General features: G+C 43.1%; 1 protein-coding gene across 3 annotated transcripts in view; it reads right to left on the bottom strand.

The window, feature by feature from the left end:
- IRF2 (interferon regulatory factor 2) overlaps positions 1-21,962 on the bottom strand; it is an 85,141-nt gene that overhangs the window by 30,804 nt on the left and 32,375 nt on the right. For 2 of the 3 annotated variants that reach the window (XM_046648572.1, XM_046648571.1), the window contains exons 2-3: positions 9,385-9,699; positions 6,659-6,751 (exon numbers count right to left, since the gene is read on the bottom strand). In XM_046648572.1, coding sequence (XP_046504528.1) covers positions 6,659-6,751; positions 9,385-9,441 — 150 coding nt within the window. In that variant the 5' untranslated portion in view covers positions 9,442-9,699. The remainder of the gene's footprint in view (positions 1-6,658; positions 6,752-9,384; positions 9,700-21,962) is intronic. The other variant, XM_046648573.1, reaches the window with a different exon arrangement.

Here is a 21,962-nt window from a genome sequence, read left to right as displayed (position 1 = left end):
CACACATTGTCCCCTAGCGTGTCGATTTAGAGGTTTTGCCATCCTACGACAGGTCTGTTGACCTGGATTCTGTGGAGATTAAAGGCCAGGAAACTCTCAAGGTAGTTCTGATAATTTCCAGGTATAGGGTCCCTGCACAATACACTGGGGAAGGAAAGAAAATACCAGTAGGGATTTTTCACCACTTTGGTCTTACACAATGAAACATATAAACGGTCCCAATTGACCCAAAAGGGGGCTCCGTGCCTCTCTACAGAACCAATTACAAAGCCTGAACTAAAAATATTTCAGAGCATTTGAGAGTTCCCCAAAAACTGTTAATGGGAAAATTCTACTGCATTTAAAACTCAGTTAACTAAGAAGAACTGAAAGCAAGAGACTTTCACAAACCCCTCCTCGTTCCTTCTGCATCATCCGCCGAGAGCGCACGGTTTCAGGTGAGTCATTTTCAAAACGGCAGTCATCACAAAGGGACTGAGTAAAATTTTATTTTTTAATGCAGATGAAAATCAGAGAGCAAAAGCACTTAATGCAGTTTTTGATGTTCACATGAAAATGAATTTATTCCGCTGAAAGAACTTTTCCTGAAGTGCACAGGCAGAATCTAAAGGTTTATGCTTAAAGATACAGATCTTTCAATAATTTGCTATTGTACTTATTTCTAGGTCAAAGGAGTTTGGGGTGAAATCTATCTCACAAGACATAAAGTTGATTCTGATAAGAAGGTCTTTTCAAGCATTTGCAAGAGCACACATGCACGTATGCGCATGCGTTCCCAACCCCCCCCCCCCCCCCCCCACACACACACTACCAAACCTGGTCTCACAGAAACCATGCCAAAATCATGAAACCACAAGCATAATGACTGAATCCAGCAATTTTGCACTGTGGATCCTCTTGAAACGGGCAAAGGACCTGAATAGACCTTTCTCCAAAGAAGATAAATAAATGGTCAATAGCACATGAAAAGATGCTCGATATCACTAACCATTAGGGAAACGCAAATCAAACCAACAATGAGATACCATTTCAGACCCACTAGGATGGCTAAAATAAAAAAATAAAAATAGAAAATAATAAGTGTTGGTAAAGATGTGGAGAAACTGGAACCCTCACACATTGCTGGTGGGAATGCAAAATGGCGTAGCTGCTGTGGAAAACAGTTTGGCCGTTCCTCAAAAAGTTAAACACAGAATTCCCACACGGTCCAGTAATTTCACTCCTGGATATGTACCCAAAGAATTACAAACAGGTATTCAAACAAATAGTTGTACGTGAATACTCATAGCAACACTACTCACAAGAGCCAAAAGTTAGAACCCAAATGTCCATCAATTGATGAATGGATAAAGAAAATGTTGTATATGCATAAAATGGAGTATTATTCAGCTACAAAAAGGAATGCAGTATGTGCTACAACACGGATGAAGCTTGAAAACATTATGTTAAGTGAAAGAAGCCTTACACAAAAGGCCACATGTTGAATAATTCCATTTATATGAAATATCCAGAAAAGGCAAATTCATAGAGACAGCAAGCAGGTTAGTGGTTGCCATGAATGAGGGGAAGAGGAAATAGGGAGTGGCTGCTCCATGGGTAAGTGTTTCCTTTTGAGGTGATGAAAAAATTTGGAATTAGATAATGGTGATGGTTGCATAATATTGTGAATGTACTTAATGCCACTGAATTGTACACTTTAAAATGGTAAAATGGTAAATTGAAAAAAAAAGCTACATGTAACTTTTAACTAGCTTTTCATATTGCAAAAAAAAAACAGGAAATACAGGGGGCCAGCCTGGTAGCGCAGCAGTTAACGTCGCACATTCTGCTTCGGTGGCTAGTGTTCACCGGCTCGGATCCAGGTGTGGACATGGCACTGCTCATCAAGCCAAGCTGTGGCAGGCGTCCCACATATAAAGTAGAGGAAGATGGGCATGGATGTTAGCTCAGGGCCAGTCTTCCTCAGCAAAAAGAGGAGGATTGGCAGCAGATGTTAGCTCAGGGCTAATCTTCCTCAAAAAAAAAAAGAAAGAAAGAAATACAAATAAACGCATCACATATCTTTTTTAAAAAGACCATGATGAAAGGTAAAGAAGATGAAATTCATTTTAAAATTGAAAGACATTCTGACCAGTAAACATTCTGGTCATACATCATTGAGTTCTATGGGACGTTGACGGTGTTGTTCTGTGTCTGAGTAGACTCTGTGACATCTGCATGCGCCATCAGAAGCCCTGAGTGCCCAGTCCACACACGCAGTGGCTCTACACATTGTGTATGGAAGGGCCGCATGTACCAGAGTCCACTCATGTGTACATATATATATATAGAACTCAGCCCCTCTCAGGGCAGGAAAGGGAAGCTTTGCTCAGGTTGAGAGGAACATTGAAGCTTATCTTGAGCATCTCTCTTCTCTCCCTCTGCCTCTTTCTCTCTCCCAATATTTATAAGATGTTCCAATTCAATTTTGTTATTTTTGTTTGGGCTCCTTACTCTGTTCCGAGATGGCTTGACATTTACACAAGCACAAGCTTGCTTTCAAAGTGAAGAGAAAGCAAAGGTCTGGAACTACCTGATGATCTCCTGTGCTCAAGGAATGGCCTTGGCAACTGGGTCCAGGCAGGTCTCCAACGTGAAATAAGAACATCAATAAACAGAGTGGGAATCAATCGGAGCTCCAAGAGAAACGATGAACCCGGATGCGGCTCCCTTCTTCAAGAAATGGCCCAGGGAAACCACAAGCAAGCACGTGGACAGGTCCAGAACTGACCTGGTTTCTTCAGCAAGTCAGTGGCAAAAAGGAAATAAAAGGAAGGGCTTCTGTTCACAATCAGGAGAGACGTCAAGTCAGAAGAAGCAAGCCAACCTGTGGACCCTCTCTGGATTCTGAGTGAACAAATCAACTGTAAAAAGATATTTGGGGAACACTCGCAGCATTTTGATTGTGAACGGCGCAGTGATATTGACAAATTATGATTTTTTTTCCAATTGATAACAATATTGTGAATATATAACAAAATGTTCTTAAGTCTTAGAGATGTACACTGTTAGGGAGTTGCTTTAAAATACCACACACACACACGTATGGACTTAAAAAGATGTTAACAACTGTTAAATCTAGATGTGAATTTTAAATCTAGATGGAAATTTGCTGTACTATTCTTTCTAGTCATTAGGCTATTCTAACACACTATGTATGTTTGCAAATACTCATAAAGTAACTGGCCCAGGCCAAGGCCCCATTCATGAGCTGGTTATAATGCTGCTTTGCCAGACTTCCTCACTGCTCCTTCAGAGGAATCCAAAGGACCCATTTCATCACCACTCTCCTCCAAATTTACTCAAAATAGGAGATGGAAATATATTTAAGGCATTAATTAACCACCTATTTGTCTCTTACTAAGAAGGGACCGGGTTTGATGCACCATCCCTTTGATGAGATATATCACAACTGCCAACTCAGTGTTCATAAGTCTTAACAGAACAAAAACACAGCTGCCAATGCTGCTCCTCTTCAAGTATGCATCATTCACCCATTTATTCACAGAACAATATTAACCGAGTATCTTGTAAGTGTCAGGCAACAGGCCTGGCACCGAGTGTGCAGTAACCATCAAGACGCCATGGCACCTGCCCTCAGGGGGCTTCCAGTCTGGAGCACTTCACCCTAAATACCAACACATCCTGAACACAACTAAGGCATAAGGCAAAACCACATGGACGGTTCCCATTTTCTAGGAGTTACAACAGTCTTCAGCGGGAGAAGAGATTCTAGAATGATCTCAAACCACCCAAAATACCAACAAGGATTCTTAGGCAAAATGCTTATAAACGGGAAGGAAATAATATTAGAGTCTCAGTTAAGTATATACATGAACAGATGAATGCCACTAGGCCCGAGTTAGCAGAAACCTCTAAAAAGATGCCCTGCAGGGGTATAGGTATGGAGAAAAAAGGTCCCGACCCCATCTGAGGTCTCCAGTGACAGTAACAGCACTGCCCACATCACAAACACGGCCACATGCCCACTCTGGCCAGCCCCAGTCAGAGGCCTGCTTGACCAGGCCCTTCAGGCAGCCCACGGACTCCTGTGCCAGTGTTGTCCTGAGAGGCGCCATTTTCTGCAGCCACATGCACGTTCTCTTTCCTTTAGCCTGGCTCATGCCCAGTGCTAGGAGAGGAGCCAGACAAGATGGCGGAAGGGTCTCCTTGCCCTCTCTGCTATGGAAGAGAACTCATGAGCCAAGAGCCAGTTGAGTGAAGTTCAGTAGTAAGGGCCACCTGAGACGAGCTAAGTTTTCAGCTGCACAAAGAGGAATCCATTTACTTTCAGAAAAACATGGAGAGAGTGGATGGAAGAAAGGTGTCTCAATGGAGAGTCGCAGTAAGGAAACAACCCTAAGAGGGTACATTAGTTTCCCAGGGCTATTATGACAAATTGCCGCAGACTGGGCAGCATACAACCACAGAAATTTCTTCTATCCCAGTTCTGGAGGCCAGAAATCCAAAATCAGCAGGGCTGTGTTCCCTGCAAAGGCTCTAAGGAGAATCTTCCTTGCCTCTTCCAGCTACTGGTATTCCAGCCATTCTGTGGCTTACAGCAGCAGCATCCAATCTCTGCCTTCTCCTTCTCATGGCCTCCTCCTCTGTGTGTGTCTCTTTTCCTCTGTCTCTTATAAGGACACTTGTCATTGGCTTGGCCCAGCTGGATAATCTAGGATGATCTCATCTTGAGATCCTTAATTTAATTACACCTGCCAAGACCCCTTTTCCAAATAAGGTCACACCTACAGGTACCGGGGCTTACCACGTGGACGTATCTTTTGGGTGACCACAGTTCAACCCACTAGAGAGGACAATGGACTGCAGCAATGTCAAGTGTCTGCTGGGAACAGGAGACACGATGACATTCTAAGTTTGCCCCAGCATCAAGCCAGCCGAAAAGGGTAGATGCGTTTTTTAAAAAAGGAAAGGAAAAAACAAACAACTTACTTCTCTTCATAATTCAGGAACACCTGCTTTAATTTCACACTCTAAATCAATATAGGCAATGTTATCTTGTTCTTCAAAATATAATCCTACTTAACTTTTCTGTGCCTCGGTTTCCTCGTTTGTAAAATGGAAAAAATAAGAGTATCTACCCCATGGGGGGATTGTGTGAGTTAATGCATGTATCTTGCTTAGAGGAGTACCTGGCTCTTAATATATGTTAGTTTTATTATGATGATTATCATTGTTATCGAGTACCCTATGTGTTGTCAACTCTCCTTGACTATCATCTCCCCTTTCTTAAATCTCCACATGCGTCCCTGGAAGCCCAGCAGGCAAAGGTGCAACCTGATTTCTTGTTTATTTCTTCGGAAGAGGTTAATTACAAAGCCCCCTCAGGATACAAATCCAAAATACTGTAGATATAGCAAGCCTAGAAAAAAACATTGTTTGCTATAAGACCTTAAGATACACGACAAGTCACACGAAACGAGCATACGGTTTATTTATTTCTATTTACTTCACACCCCACTTTGTTTCAGAAAGGAATCACTTAAACAGATACATTCAAATAAAATACCATTAATTTAAAAATAAGTGGATGAAGGAAAAAGAACAAAAATAAGTAAGATTTGAGAGATATCTGAAAAGATAAAAGGAAGCCAGGAGTGATATATAATATAAAAAAAATAACGCTGCAATATTCTGTACACTTGTTAGAAGCGGGCCACAATCTGGCACTAAACTCTCAAGAACGTGATACAAAGATAAAGCCTGACCCGCTAAATTATTCATCATGTCCTTAAGACTGAAAATGAGGAAGGGGGTAGAAGAGGAAAAAGAAATTGCTCAGAAGAATTGCAATATTCCTGGTAGTGGGAGAGGAAGCTCTCTCTTGGGCCCTCTTAAAGAAAGCATGATATATTATATTTAGTTGCTTTCCTAGATTATAACTATCTATTTCAGGGGCTCTTTATTTTTATAGACACTATCTTCCTGATTCACCCTTAACAGGCAAGATTGATTAAATTGAGAGTTTAGGGGTTGATAAAGTAAGAGAGCATTTACGTACAGATGGGGGCAGGAGGGGGCTGTTTGTAAATGATAGATTCTTCTCTTTTAGGACGAGTAGGCACACAAACAGGGTCCCACAATAAAGATAAAGAGAAGGCATTTTTTAAAGACGAAAACAAAAGTTTTCTTTACATAGAGAATACTGAAAAGAAAATCAATATGCTCCATTCTCAACAGAAAGCCCTAGAGTTTCAAGTCCTCTAATCCGAGAAAGCCAGGAGAAGCAAGGAAGGTGTCAGCGCTGGAAGAGGGAGGACTCATTCAAGAAAAACAGCGAGAAGCTCCCCATCAACAGTCACGCCAATACCAAAGGGGAACTGAGAGCGTCAACTCGGGGATGAGGCTCCAGTCTGAGAAGATGATAAAAGCCTTCTTTATATGATAACTTGACATTTTTATGATCATTTTTGGTCAGTTGAGTTTTATAATTAATAAGCATAAGATTTTGGACACAAAGAACAATTTTACTTTTGGGGGTCCACATGCACGTGTTTTTAATAAGGATCTCTCGAACTCGCGCTCTCTCTCTCTCTCTCTCTCTCTCTGTCTCACACACACACACCCATACACACACACAGGCACCCAATGCACTTACCTTGTTAAGCCACTTTAGCCCTGGTATCGTATTTGAGTTTATCTGTTCCTCCAGCCATGGCCGCATCCGCATCCTTTCCACCGGCATGGTACCCTTTTGCAGAAGAGAAACACAACATGAGGCATTTGTGCTGCTGACTGTCATGTCTGCACTATAAAGTTGTGCACCCCAGCCCCAGCCTCTTCTTTGATCCCTGTCCCCCAAACCCCAGAGCTAAGGATTGGAGAGCTAAGGCAGCGTACTGAGGGCCTTTGCCCTAGAGCCACCTGCCCCCTCTTGAGCACTCTGCTCATCCTGAGAGGCTGTCTCGGTGGGGCATTGGTACAGGCCAAGCCTGCTCTCAGCTAAGAGGGTCTCATGGACGCAGGAGGCCTGGACACGCAGAAACTCGTCTAGCCAGAGGGCCCAGACACCTCCGGGTCACCTTGCCTAACGCTTCGTCTTACCTTCTCCTAACCTGGCTGTGTTTACAGCAGACACCTTCAGTGTACCAGGCATTCACAGGACCAGTATTTTACAAATACCTTTGGGTATTATCCTTCCAAGAGCCAAGGTGGACAGAGCAAAACCATTGTGGGAAAGAGTTACCATAACCATCTCAATCCCTTTGGGTATCTGGGTTATAGAAGTGCTTTCAACCCCCAATATTGGCACTTGAAAGCTCTAAAGGCATCAGTTCACTTGGTTCCAAGGTCCTTCACCAACGAGTTGTTCCCTCCTGACGTTCTGTCTCCTTCAGAACGCAGCAGCATCTTGCTCTGGTTTCAGCTTTGCTTTTATGTTAATGCATTCTCTTCACTCCCTCAAGGATCCTTCTTCCCTGCCACCCTCCCCCTCTGACCTCACATCATCCTCCCTCTGCCTGTAACTTACTTTCCCTCTGAAAATCGTTTCATGCTCTAAACACCTTTCATCTACCAGCACACACAATGCCTCTCTCCCCTCCTTCTGAAACCTTTGCAGGTGGTCTTTCCCTTGTCCACCTAAGTATATGCAGAGTGGAAGCACTAACAGAGCTCTGTCTACCACTCATCTTCATCCTATTTACACGTAAATTTAAATTTAATGTGGGATTCAAAAGCCAAGATTACGCCAATTCAAGCTTCCATTCCGTAGGACTTCATGGTCAGTGTGACATAATCCTCTTTTCAACCCCTAGCTGTCTCTTCTTTATTTCACTCATCTCCTCCCCCAAAAATGAACTCTGAAAATTCTATTCAGATGAATTTGGGCTGAGATGATCGAAGTCTCAATAACTCTCTCTTCCAGCTAGCAAAGGACTTCCTCTCTCCTCTATGCCCTCCCCCCAGCTCATGCCAGAGTGCAAGCATCATTACATGAACCAGCTAGGGCAGCACCCTTTGCCTGTAGAGCCTAATTAAATTCTGGAACTAAATTCTGGGACCTGCCTTTCCCTTGTACATCTCGCCCAGTTCTGATCCACTCACTGTTGCAGACGCCTCCTGCTCCTTGCTCATACCATGCCCTCTGCTTCTCTTTTCCGGGGCCTTACCAATCCCTACCCATCTTCCAAGACCCAGCCTCCACCCTCCTTCTCCACAAGGCCTTCCCAGACCACTCCAGCCTGAAGGAATCCTCCTCCTCTGACTCCCACAATACTCACTGATCTTATCCTGCTCATTTGAAAAGCAAACACTGCCTTTGGGCAACTGTTATATATTGTCTTTATTCTTATCTAACTCTTACCTTAACTATGAACTTTTCAGCTGTGTACACCCTCTCTTCCTAACACACAAAGCTAAGTGCTTTGAGAGTGGGAACTCTACCTCTTATAGGTCTTTTCATAATCCTACAAAGCCCAAATGCTGCCCTCCACCCAAGAGATGGTCAACACAAGAACTAGGCCAGTTCTGAAGATCAGCCAAGGGGGGTGACCACTGCAGGTTGGCTCCGGCCACTCATCTGGTGGCTTCAGGCCACCATTCTTTGGGATGAGTAATGAGAACCCTCAAGGACAGTCCAAAAGGACATGGAACAGCCACAGGGAGCCCCCAGTAGGGTTTCTCTTAGTGGTTCTCAAGTCGTTCCACTCACTCATTCATTCATCCACCCGTTCAAAGATCATTTATTGAAAACGATATTCCAGGAACAGGAAAAAGTAAGACATTCCCCACCATCAAGAAACTCCTAGTCTAACAGGAGACAGGGAGGAAGAGAATTAAGACATGAAGAGTTCTGTGTACAGAATGATAAGGAGTGACAGAAGAGTTCTGGGAGCGCTGGGGAAAGCTGTCCACGGAAGACCCCACTGGGTGACTGGCCACGGTGAGGGCTCTACCCAATGGGGTAGCAATCACCAACCCGGTCAGATCCTCCCTCTCAGGAAGCTCTCAAGGTGCAGAAAGAGGACAGCTAAGTCCAGGGCAGTAAAGAAAGTAGAGGGAGGGGTGGAAGGAGGAGCAGCCACATAGTTACGAGTTCTTCTCCAGGGACAACATGACAGGCAGAACTGCTACGGGTCACTACCATTGCTGCTCTGCCTAAACTTAACAAGGAAAAAACAACAGGGATGTGTAAACGGCCCTACTCCCAATTTGTCACTACAATAATATGATATTTCTTCTCATATTTTTTTCACAAATGACCCAGTTCGAAAAAATGGTCACCTGAAATGTTTCAGGAAGCTTTCTGTCTTTAAAGCTTCCATGGGGAGATAAGAGTCAACCCTCATTATTTGTGGGCTCCCTATTTGTAAAATCACCTACTTGCTCAAATGTATCTGTGACACCCAGGTGCATCCTCAGCATGCTTTCATGGGTCATTCGCAGGCACAGAAAGAGGTGAAAACTCTGAGTGGTCCAATGTACACATTCCCAGCTGAGGTTGAACAACGAGACATTCTGACTTCTTATTTCAGCTCTCACACTGTAAACAAGTGTCCTATTTATGGTCTATTTAGTGCAAAATTTTTCACATTTTTGCGCTTCCCGTTGGTGATTTTGCTGTTTAAAATGGTCCCCAAGAGTGGTCTCTCTGAAGTGCAGTCTAGCATTCCAAAGCCCAAGGAGGCTGTGATGCGCCTTATGGAGAAAATCCGTGTGTTAGATAAGCTTCGTTCAGGTCTGAGTTACAGTGAGGTAGGCAGTGTGAGTTCAATGTGAATGAATTAATAGTTTACATCGGATAAAGAGTCTTTAAACAGACACAGACATGAAACAAGATTATGTATTGACTGACGAAAATGTTGCGACTAGAGGCTCCCGGGATCCTAATGTTCTTATAAGAAGAGGGAAATTTGGACATAGCCCCACACAGAGGGAGCGTCATGTGAAGACACAGACATGGGAAGATGGCCATGTGCAGACAGAAGCAGGGACGGGAGTGATGCTGCCACAAGCCAAGGAGTGCCTGGAGCCACCAGAAGCTGAAGAGAGATAGAATGACCCTCCTGTAGAGGCTTCAGAGAAGAAGAGCCCTACAAACGCTTCAATTTTGGACTTCTAGCCTCCAGAACCGTGAAAGAATAAATTTCTGCTGTTTAAGCCCCTGAAACTAATACAGAAGGTACTTTGAGGGCAGGAAACAGCCCCAACCTAGACTCAGGTGAAGGAAGGCATCCTGAGGCCATGAGAAGAAGAGAAGACTCTGGAAAAGAGCCGGGGCAGGAACACTGGCTGCCAGAAGGCAGTCGGCAACAAGCAGCATGCCAGAGACAGGCTGACCCTGCAGGGCCTAGAAAACCATGCCCAGGATTTTGGCCATCATCCCAAGACTGAAGAGAAAACTGAAGATTTATGCAAATGAATGATATGATCCGTTCTGTTGATAGTAAAGGGAAAAGCTGAGTACAAAACCCAGACCAGTGCGTCACCCACTTTAACGTGCATACAAGTCTCGACTCAGTAGGTCTGGGCGAGCCCCGTGATTAACAAGCTCCTAGGTCCACACTCTGAGCAGCAAGGCTCTGGATTAACTTTCATTTTTCTGAGTCACCTGGCTCTTCTGTGACTTCCTGAAAAAGTCTGGTCATTCTGCAGACACCCCTCCCCCATCAGTCTCAGTGTGTCAGATTCCGCTGCCTCATCTACCAGTCGGTCCCTCCTTATTTACATACTGTGCCTTCCAAAGACGCAGCTCAGCCTAACCTCAAAGCTTATCGTGTACCTAGCCCAAATACTATGGAAATCACATATGTAAAAATTTTTCTAAATCTTTAATCAGGGCTGGTGTTAATGATAAGCAGATTTCTGGGAAAAGCAAATATAGCAAGTATGTTATCAGGGTAGGGCAAACTCTGTTATAAAGGGCTTCACTTATTTCAGGTTCTATGTCTTTTTGTTTTTTTTTTTTTTAAATAGCTAGGACATCCCCAATGATACACAACGAAAAGCTAACCCTTTTACATGAAGGTTCTTCCTCTTTTTTACTTGACTTTATGGCCTTGCCCCACCTCCCACAAACTGAACAGGTAATGAATGACCAGTGGTCTCGCCACAGGACACACAAGAAAAACACTGCATTTGACACAGATTTCTCAAGATGATCAGAGGTTGAGTATGCATCCTTACTTCTGTGAAAGAAAGCAAAAGTGGAATTCTACATTGAGCCTAGCACCAGAAACTCATCATTTAGTTTGAGGCTAAAAATAAATTATATTTCCAGAGATTAAAAGGCTAGGATGACAGTCACAGAGGGTCAGAGAACTGAGTACTGAGAAAAGACGCTCATTTGGCATGATTTTCTAGCTTTCGTCAATGAAACTCAAGGTGATAGATTGGTCTTCCTTCTGTAAGGCAAGTTTCCCACAGTCACCAACACCCAGGCCACATGAAACTTGAACAGAGATGAAGAAGGCATGAAACTGGATAGACAAGACACAGAGGTGCTATTTTTGCCAAGAGAACCAAAATACACCAGAAATTGAGACACCTGTGTTCCAGATCTGACTTTGCCATTAACAGCATGTCTCCTTGAGCTCATCACTCAAACTCTCTGGTCCACACTTTGAACATCTAGAAAAACGAGAGGTTTCAAAAAGACAATTTCTGAGGTTATCTATGATTTCAGGAATTCTTTTGTAAAACGAAGGCTCATAATCTGATTTATCTTTTTTGTAAGTTTCCATTCTTGTACACTGGGTTGTTTTTAAAAGTGAAATGGTAAAATTCTATGGTTCTATAAACCTAAAATATGGAGCATCCACCCTCGACCCTGGCAAAAAGAACTTTCTAAAATCAGCTATGTTAGACCTTTGAGATTTGGGGTTGGGATCATCTTCAAAACCATGGCATCGGGCTATAAATCAATTCAGTACATGGTGGGTATTTAGAATATTACTGGCGCCAAGGATGCTGCATAAAGGCATGCAAGCTGTTCACTGTGATTCATGGGACATAAATCATGTCCCCCATGAAGCTGACAATGCTTCGGTCCTGATTAGTGTCATTAACAGCATCTTGAATATTAACATCAATAACTTGGAAGTTTAGATCTTGGAATAGTAATAGCAATGGCTACTATTTACTGAGCACTTACCACATGGCAGGCATTAAAACCAGGGTTTTCTTTGAGTTTCTCATTTAACTCTTAGAAGCCTAGGAGGTAGGGACTTCGTTACCCCACATTACAGATGACAGGACATGTCAGGGAACTGCTCGAGAGCAATCTGCTGGTAAGCAGGGGAGCCAAGACACATTCAGGTCCATCTGAAACGCCCAGGCTCAGAAACCGTAACCTGTGCTTTCATCTTACTTTAGAAGCACTCAGTGATCATGGCCTTAACTCTTCTATGTACTGAGCCTTTCCCAACTTGTCTCTGTTTTGCATACCACTGACTCATTAATCTTCCTGAAATACCACTTAAATCATGTTAATGTTCTGTTCTAGAGACTTCTAAACATCCCCGCTGGATTTAAGATAACAAAATCCCTGGCTGAGAGGGGAGTGCTTCTGGTAAGAGTGCAATAGGAAATTCAGACCCAACTCTCACCGTGGATAACTAAGAAACTTGGACAAATCATGTCTTTAAAAATATGTTTAAAAGCATCAGAGAACTAACAAGGTAGTACAGAATTAGGAAGGCAAGATCTGGGAGAAGAAAGAAACCCAGGAAGGTCAAGCCTGCCATTTGGGGCGGTTCTTCTCTAGTCTAGGGGCATCTGCTGATTCCAGAAGAGGAGGATGCAGAGAATAGCAGCTGAGCAGGGTCTGTGACACTTCAGTGGGACAAGAATTGAAGATGAGGACCCAACTAGGAAAAGGAAGTCCTGGAAACCGCTCCCTCCAAGCTTGGTATGGGATAAAACTAGATCTTTGTAACTTCAGCGTATGATTCTTTTTCTTTCCTTATTAAGTCGAGAACGCTCACGTTTTCACTTAAAAGAAGCACTTTATAGCTTCTCGTTGGTATGTCTGAATTGCCAGCATCACTACTCGTGCACTTTTGGGCCATGATTAAATAAAACAAGGGTACTTGAATGCAAGCACTGCAATACTGTGATAGTCAATCTGATAACCAAGAAACCTACTAAGTGACTAATGGGTGGGTAGCATATACAGGGTGGATACACTGGACAAAGGGATGATTCACATCCCAGGCAGGATGAAGTGGAACAGCACAAGATTTCATCATCCTACTCAGAATGGCGCACAATTTAAAACTTATGAATTGCTTATTTCTGGAATTTTCCATTTAATATTTTTGAACTGCAATTGACCACAGGTAACTGAAACCCAGATAGCAAAACTGTGGACTAAAGAGGACTACTGTACAGATATCAAATGTTTTCAGACACAGTCTTTAAAATTATGCCTAATATGTTCGAGGAAATAAAAGACAAGATGGAAAATTTTGGCAGAGAAGTGGAGACTATAAAAAAATAGAAATTCTAAAACTGAAGAATAAATAATTTAAAAACTCAATGGATGAGTTTACCAATAGATTAGACACCACCAGAAAAAAATAATAAGTGAACCAGAAGATAGGTCAGAAGAAAATAAACAGAATGAAGCACTTAGAGAGAAAAGGTGGAAAATATTTAAAAAAATAAAAGCCATAGGAGATTTTATTTTTGACATAAAAAGGTCAAAAGTATGGTTAGTTTGAAGTTCCACAAAGACAAGATAAAGAATGAGGCAGAAGCAATATTTGAAGAGACAACGACCAATTATCTTCCAACCACAGATTTAATAATTGCAGTCATGCACTGTGTAACAAGGTTTCAGTCAACAATGGACCACATATGTGATGGTGGTCCCATAAGATTGGTACCATATGGCCTAGGCGTGTAGTAGACTATGCCATCTAGGTTTGTATAAGTACAGTCTATGATGTTCACACAATGATGAAATCACCTAACAACACATTTCTCAGGATGTAGCCCCATTGTTGGGTAATGCATGACGGTAGTACAAATCCCAAAGGGAAAAATACAAAAGAAGTCACACCTGGACATACTGTAGTACACTTGCTGAAAACCAAAAATATAGAGGAAAATCCTAAAAACAGCCAGAGGGAAAAACAGTCATCACCTTCAAAAAACAAAAAAACCCAGAAGCCTTATGGTGACTACTCGACAGAAACAATGGATGACAGAGGACAATGGAAAGACGTCTTTAAAGGACCGAAAGAAAATAACTGCTATTTAAAAATTTTATACACAGCAAATATTTCCTTCAGGAATGAAGAGGAAATAAAGGCATCAGAGAAAAACTTAGAGAATTTTCCGTCAGCAGTCGCACAGCTCATCAGTTCCCAGTTAAAGTCATAGGAAACAGGTCATAACTGGGCAAGTGAAGGCAAATGTATGGGAACGAAGATGCTAAGAACAGGGCTGGAGTTTGAGTCTGTGTTGCGGAAGCCCACCATAGGCAGTGCCTGGCCCCATCTCTTCTGCAGCTGTATCATTTGTTTTAAATTGTCTGTGAAGGCTCTTGTCAACGAACAGCCCTCCCTCCATAGCCACGTGCCCACTGTCTTCCAACCTACAAAAATGCTACCCTCCTAAGAAAAGCCAGCTCAAATCTATTTTCATCCATTAAACATTCTCTCACAACTCTAACCACTGGACACTCTTCTCCTATGACACATACTGTCTGCAGTATCCTGTCATCCAGCGTATCAACAGATATTTCTTAAACGCAAACTATTACAAGGAACTGTGCTAAGTGCTATGGGGGATTCAAAGATGTATAAGATGTGATTGCCACCCTCAGGAATTAATAAGTTAACTGGGGATATGAGATATAAATCATATAAAATTAACTAATAATATTATAATTATAATAATAAAAGACTGCAATAGCGATAGGAAGACAGTCTATGATTAATTGCCAACTAAGTGGCCCAGTTCCTAAGGAATACATAAATCATTATTAGATGGGTTTGTAAGGGGAGGCTTGATGGTAAAGGTAGAGCTTACAGGATGGGGAGGGATCGCCTAAGCAGAGAGAAGGTAGCAAGCAAGCCAGACAAGGTGAAAGGTTGGCATCAATGGCCAAAGCAGGACCCAGGAAGATGTGTTTGCTGATGTGAGCAGAGCTACTGACTTAGGCACCAATGTGGGTGGAGCTTCGTAAGAGTGAGCCAGCATGTGAGAAGCACGGACTGGATATTTTACCTAAATCATCTCTAACCCTCCCAACAGCCTTAATCAGCTAAATATTATGATCCCTATTTTAGAGATGAGGAAAAAGTATAGCTTGAAAAGGTAACTAAAAGAAAGAAAAAAGAAAGATATGTCCAAGTCATCCAAGCCTCTAGATGAGGAACCAAGATTTGAACCCAGGTCTTTCTCAGCTAGAGACTGAGCTTGTTGACAGAGGCTACTAGAACTTCTGAGCGCATGACATGAGAATAGCCGTGTTTCACCCTCATGATCCAAGCAGCACTCTACACAGGGGCAAACAGAGGCAAGGAGATAAACTAGAAGCTACGTCTCTGGTCCAGGATGGTGGGTATGGGAACGCACAACAAGACCACAAGTAGCAATACACTTGGAGGAATAGGAATAGAGATTTTTAATAGTAATTTCTCCTGGACATACAGTAATCCTTCCCAAATTGCAAGTTCCTCTTACATGGCATTCTATACTCCTCACATTGACTTTTGTGTACCTTTTCAGCAAGAGTAAGAATTTCAGCTCAAAATTATGTGACCTGAGAGGAAGCTGGAGTTGAAAATTGAAAATCATCATCATCACATCATCATCATCACCACATCTGTTCAGGTGCTTACTAGGAATCAGACACTAGGCCAAGCGTTTTTCATGCATTATTTCATTTAATCTTCAAACAAGCTCTCTGACGCATAGTATCTTATCTCCATTATACAGATGAGGAAATGAAGCTACTTAGCAAAGCTACGGAGCTACTAAGTGGTAAAGCTAGGATTCAAATTCAGATCTGCCGGACGCGGAAGAATATGCCAGAAAGCTCTACACCAAACCTCTGGTAGCAACCCATTAAGGGTCATGAAATCAACTTATTGGATTAAGATCAGCATTACTGGCTGAAGATGGGCACTTCAGTGTTACTGTTCAAGAACACAGAACACAAACTATGAGAGTCCCCAAATCAGAGTAAGCATTGTTTCATTAAACTTCGGTTTCAATCTTATATTCTATTATACTGCTACTGTGGTCAACAGTATAAAAAGCATTGCACTAGGCTGAACTGTTTCCCAGGTGTGTGCACAGATGTGTGTGAGCATGTCGGTGGCGGGCAGAGAGGAGGTAATGGTGGAAAGTCGAAAGCAGAAGAGAAGGTACAGGAAGATGAGAAGCAGCAAACACTTAGAACTGTACTGACTCTCGGAAGACAGAAGTGAAACGTCTAAGAGAAGTCTAATGGCATGTGCTTGGCACAAAAATATCATGTTTACAGGGAAGATAATAGGACTCTGTCTGTTAGAGTGAGGGGCTGAGACATACCCATTTGGCTATACTTAATCCTTCTCTGCCTACAGTATTCAAATCACTTTACATACTCTGGTGGGGCCCTGGAGGATGAAGTCAACAATTACCAGTCATGAAATCAGAAAGACATTTAACATTTGGAGAGGGTGCCAGACACAGAAAAAAGCCTGCCTCTCAGTGTACACATTATCTGCATCAATGCAAAACCAGTTTTAAAAAGTTTTGTTAAACTTCAGGAGAATTAGTGAGCAATGGAAATCAATTGTATGATATCCATTGTATCACTGATCTAACCCTTATTTCATTCATTCATCATTTCATTTTATTGAACTTTTAAAAAGATGTATGGCATAGAGTCATTTAAAGATTGTAGTCTCTAGCCCAGTTTTTCTCAAGGCTTTAAGCAATTCAACCATGAGTTCTCCTACTATGTGCATTTTTCAAGAACCCAACCTTGAATGATGTGGCAGGATTGCTGCAAATGACTACCTTCAATATATCATAACCTATAGTCATACTTTTTTATACTTTTCTAGTTAACTATACCAGCATCCCAAAACTGCCTGTGCAACATTATTACCAGGGGAATTAAAAAAAAAAGATTCCCCAGGCCCATCCTAGACCTACTGAATAAAAATCTCTAGGGCTTAGGAATCAGGAATTTTTTTACTATCCTAGGTAATTTTGATATGCAGCTAAGTGGAGGTATCACAACCATTTAGTACCTATTAGCCCAATGGCCTTCCAGATCCCATACATTTAATAAACATCTCCAGTTGAGTCATGGAAAAACAGGGAGGCCAGTGGTGAATAGATTTCATCGTGAATGGAATATAAATGCATATGAAATTAAAATTCTCAAATGCCTTTAAATACCACAGAACAAGTTTCCCATACTGAGAATCGTCCAGATTACAGTTTTGCATATTCGCCATTCTACCCACAATTTTCTTATCAGGCACATTTTCTACATCCTTTTAGAAGATATTACCATTGCTACTTTACAAAAATTTCCCTGCCTCTGACCACAAACTACTGTGGCACCTGAAACAGGGTGATTTCACCTCTGATAGCAACTTGTGCTGCATCATTGCAACCCCAAGCTGACAGAGAAACTGACTTATGGCCTCCACGTGTGTTCTCGAAAGGCACCAAAATATAACTGGTTTTCAGTACTGCAGGTGACCCAACGGTCATTCTACGAAACAGTTCTCAGGGCAGCCTAAAGAGAACAGGAGTTCTCCATCCAGGGAGTAAGCCTGAAAATACATGGAAGACGTGACGTCTATGTCGTGTGCGCCTTTCCGAGAGAGGACTCAGAACCCTACAGTCCGCTTCCCTGCTCCCTCTCCCCAAAATGGCCACTCTCTGGCCCCATTCGCTCCCCAACACAGCTGCCCTACCACCTCTCCTCTACAAATGGGTCTACCTGTCTCCTCCTGTCTGATCATGCGGCAAAAATTCATGACTGGGCTGAAAGATACCCAGTCATAATAATAATACCATGATCGATTTTGGGTTTATTTGGTTTACCACCTCACCTGAGCTTTCAAAGTCTCTGCAGATCTTTTTGCAGAGACTCATAGCTCCTGTTCTTGTTCCCCACAGAAGCGATTTCAGAGCTTCCACCTTCACACTCGCTAATTCTCTTGCACATTGATCAGTCCCAGCAAATGATCTTGCCTCCAACCTCAGAGAGAAAAACAGAGGTCACCATGCTCTTCTATCTGAATTTCTGACTCCCTTCCCCCTTCAATCTTATCTGGACTTCTGTGACCTCCTTTTTCCCTTCTTCAGACCAGGGGAGTGGTAAGGCCACACTCTCTGGAACAGGGGATGTGGAAGGTTTAAGAGGAGAAATACTGAGATTGGTTTCAGGTCTATTGGATTTGAGATATCTTTGGGATATCCAAAAAGAGATGATGGGTGGGCAATTAGATATGTGAGGCTGGAGCTCAGCAGAAAAGTCTAGCCTGGAAATAGCCAACCACCCCTTTACAGATTGTTCAAATGCCATCCCTTCCACAAAGCCTATCCTGGCCAATTCAAAACTTCTTTTGACTTTATGAAACACACTGCCTTTAATATGTATCTTATGCTGCCTTGTAGTCTTTGTTTCATTTTTATGTGCCTTATGCCACTGAAACAAACACTCCTTCCCAGCTGGAAACCTAGTTAGCATTGCTACATATGTTAATATGTAGAACTATGTAGTCTTATACCTTGCATGCAACAGGCACCGGATTAGCACAGACCAGCCCTATCCAGCAATCCTGAACATGTTCAATATCCACCCAGTCCACCAAGGCAGCCACTAGCCTCCTGAAATGTGGCCAGTATGAATGAGGCACCATTTGTCCCCAAAGATACACACACAGTTTCAAGGACGGTTCTGGTCTTTCCCAATCACAGGGAGGGGTTAGGTGTCTGGTAAAAACAAAGCATCTGCATAGGAGCCCCCAGGGAGTTCCTGAAGAGGCAGATCACCCACCTAATACCAAAACTGCTCTATTTTGAGAAAAGCCTGGTTTTGAAAGGCCTGACACTCTGCAAGCTTAATTTTGGAAGGCAACCTGTTGGTAAGCGGAGGAGCTTCTGTGTGAGTAATCCTTTTCCACGTCCAGACCTGCAAGCCCTCAAAAACACCACCAGCTGGCAGGTACAGAGTATACGGTATCCACACTACACCATGATGACATTAACAATTGCTAACGGGTATTAAGTGCTTAAAGCTGTTAGGCAAGTTCTAAGCTCTTTATGACTATTAGTTCACTTGATTCACAACAATCCTTGTAAGGTAAGAGCTACCCAAAATCCCCATTTTATAGATGAAGAAACTGAGGCACGCAAGGTTAAATAACTAGCCCAAGGTCACACAGCTGCTGAGCGGTAGCGCTCCGATTTAAACAGGAGTCTTACGCTTACTCAGTTTGGATTATGAGGCCAAATTGAGGCCACCTAAAGAGGCATCGAGGACCCGATGCTTCCCAGTCTGACACAGCACCTGCACTGGGAGCCTGTGCTGAAGGGGCCAGGAGAACCCCAAGCACACTCAAGCTGCAGGAACTGGAACTGGGCCTGATGAGTAGAAAGCAGCTTCCCAAACACCCCTCCCTGGCCCCCCACTCAAGTAATTCACGCTTCCTGCCCCTTTTAGTACCTTCCTGGCTGGTGGAAATCAGCAAGACCTACTGCATATCCTGTCCAGGCAGAGCTTTATTTTTGTAATTTATACTAGGAAAACAATATTTCCCCAACCCCGCTTCCAAAATAAAAATATTTTTCCACTCTCCACCCCTTCACCTCCATCCCCTCTTTAAGAAAGCAACAAGAAAGAACCAGGGTGGGTATTTTTTCTTGAGTCCCTGGATGTATTCTCCAGGTGTTTCATTTTAGTGTCTCCCTCTGCCATAAGGCAGGGTCACCTGGCCCAGAGCATGGGCCACCTGCGTCCTGAGGGGGTCTTCTGAAAGCAGGGGAGAAGAAAGAGCTCCCTGCCCGGCCTATTACTGATCAACCTGGAGAACTATACCAGGAACACAAATAAGCCCCATAGAAACCTGATGCTCCATCATCTTAATGTTAATTTCACATTAACAGTTCTGTAAGGATCTGAAAGGGCTAATGAGCGAAGCATTCTGGGTATTTGTCAGTTTCCACCCCTGCCCTGTGTATGAAGAGCAAACTCTTGGCTATGAGGCCATTTTGCTTCCCCCTCATTTGTAGTATCTGGCCCTCTACCAAGAGCCAAACCCCCACGCCCGCAAGCCCCGCTCCAATCAGCTGAAGTCGCTCAGCACCCTGTTCGTTCTACACGGCTCTACACCAACTCACTTCTCTCTTGGAATCGAGGGGCCAGTTTTAAATCCACCCTTCCAAAAAGGCTTCACCTGACCAACGCAGACTCAACTGTTACCACAACAATCGTTTGTTCGTACTGATATGAGAGCCCTGAGGAATATTTGGATATTAATGACTATCGATCTTGTCTGACTCTTGGCTAATTAATTTGACCTGGAACTTCCTAAAAAATGATTATGATCTCCATAGGGCCTAGCACTGTCCTTATTTATCATCGAGTAGGATGGTGGCCACGATGCAGGACATCACTCAGGGTCCGACAGCCACCATGACTCCGGGACAGCATGGCCATCCACGGGCAGAGTGGAGACCAGGGAAGGCCCGTGTCCACCACAACTGGGCAAGGAGTGAGCCTATGGCTAGTGCCACTTCCTTATCACCATACCTTATATGAGACTAGGATTGGGGAGTTGTGACCTTAAATGAGAAATCAACCTGCCATTCCCCTCAAAACTCAGAGATTCCTTAGTCTCTGCCACTCTCTCCACAACTGTAGGAGCCACTCAGGTTTGGGAGTATCACCATGGCTACTCCCCAGGGCGCTGCTTCAGGAACCAAAAGCAGGGGTAGCAGAACCCAAGATCCTCATCCTCAGCTTTCTCACCTGTAAAATGAGGATCACTTCATTGGGTTTGTGGTAAGGATCAAAGAGGATATGAAAAGTGCCTAGCCTACTATCTGATCAATACTGGATATTTAATAATTAACAGTTCCCGCAGGCACAAATTTATGGTGAAGGATGTTCGACAGAGCATTATTGGTAATAGCAAAAAATTTAATTTGATCCAAGTACCAGCCAGTAGGAAGATGGTTAAATAAAATGCGGCAGACTCAAATAATGGAATATTGCAACTATACGAGAATATTGTATTTGTACAAAAAAATGTTCAGAATATATATGTTCATGTAGCTAATATATATAATTATATATCCTGTGGATGTGTTTTTATATATTCTATATAAATAATAAATAATTCAATATAGTTCAGAATATAATATAAGTTAATAAGTGAAAAAAAGCAGAGTGGGGGTCGATTTTCAACCATGAGGGTAACAAACTTCTAAGACATGCTGGGCCGTGGATGGCTTCCCCATGGCTCGAGTCCCAGCGCTGACACACTGCTCTCTTCTTGGACAGCGCTGATGACAGTCGGAGCTCACCCCCACCCGCACTCCAGCTGACTCTCGGAGGCAGCCAGCACCGCCTAGTACAGGACTGCCAGGACGCACCAGGACACAGTTATTTGGCCCAGAACTGGGCAGCAAGAGGAGGGGAGCACCCCAAGCCTCGTGGCTCCATATCAGGTGAGGAAGCCTCCTGAACAGTTAGAGTAACAGGTTGCAACACTTTACAGCACAGAGTGTCTTAAGGGGTGCGGTCCCCATGAGGAATCGTAAAGTCCTACGACATCACAGTGAGTGCCATCCTGTGCTCACTCCAAGTCCTCAGTTTTCCAAGAGCCCAGATGTCAGCAGAGCACTGTAATTTTAGACTAGAAAATAAGAACAATATGGCAACAGAGAACACTCTTCTCAAAATGACTGAGAGCTTCCTTTTACCTTCCCTG

Source organism: Equus quagga, chromosome 22 (assembly GCF_021613505.1).
Source record: "Equus quagga isolate Etosha38 chromosome 22, UCLA_HA_Equagga_1.0, whole genome shotgun sequence".
Classification (NCBI taxonomy): domain Eukaryota; kingdom Metazoa; phylum Chordata; class Mammalia; order Perissodactyla; family Equidae; genus Equus; species Equus quagga.
The sequence above is the reverse complement of the archived record's forward strand: the minus strand, read 5'-3'. Positions and strand labels throughout refer to the sequence as shown.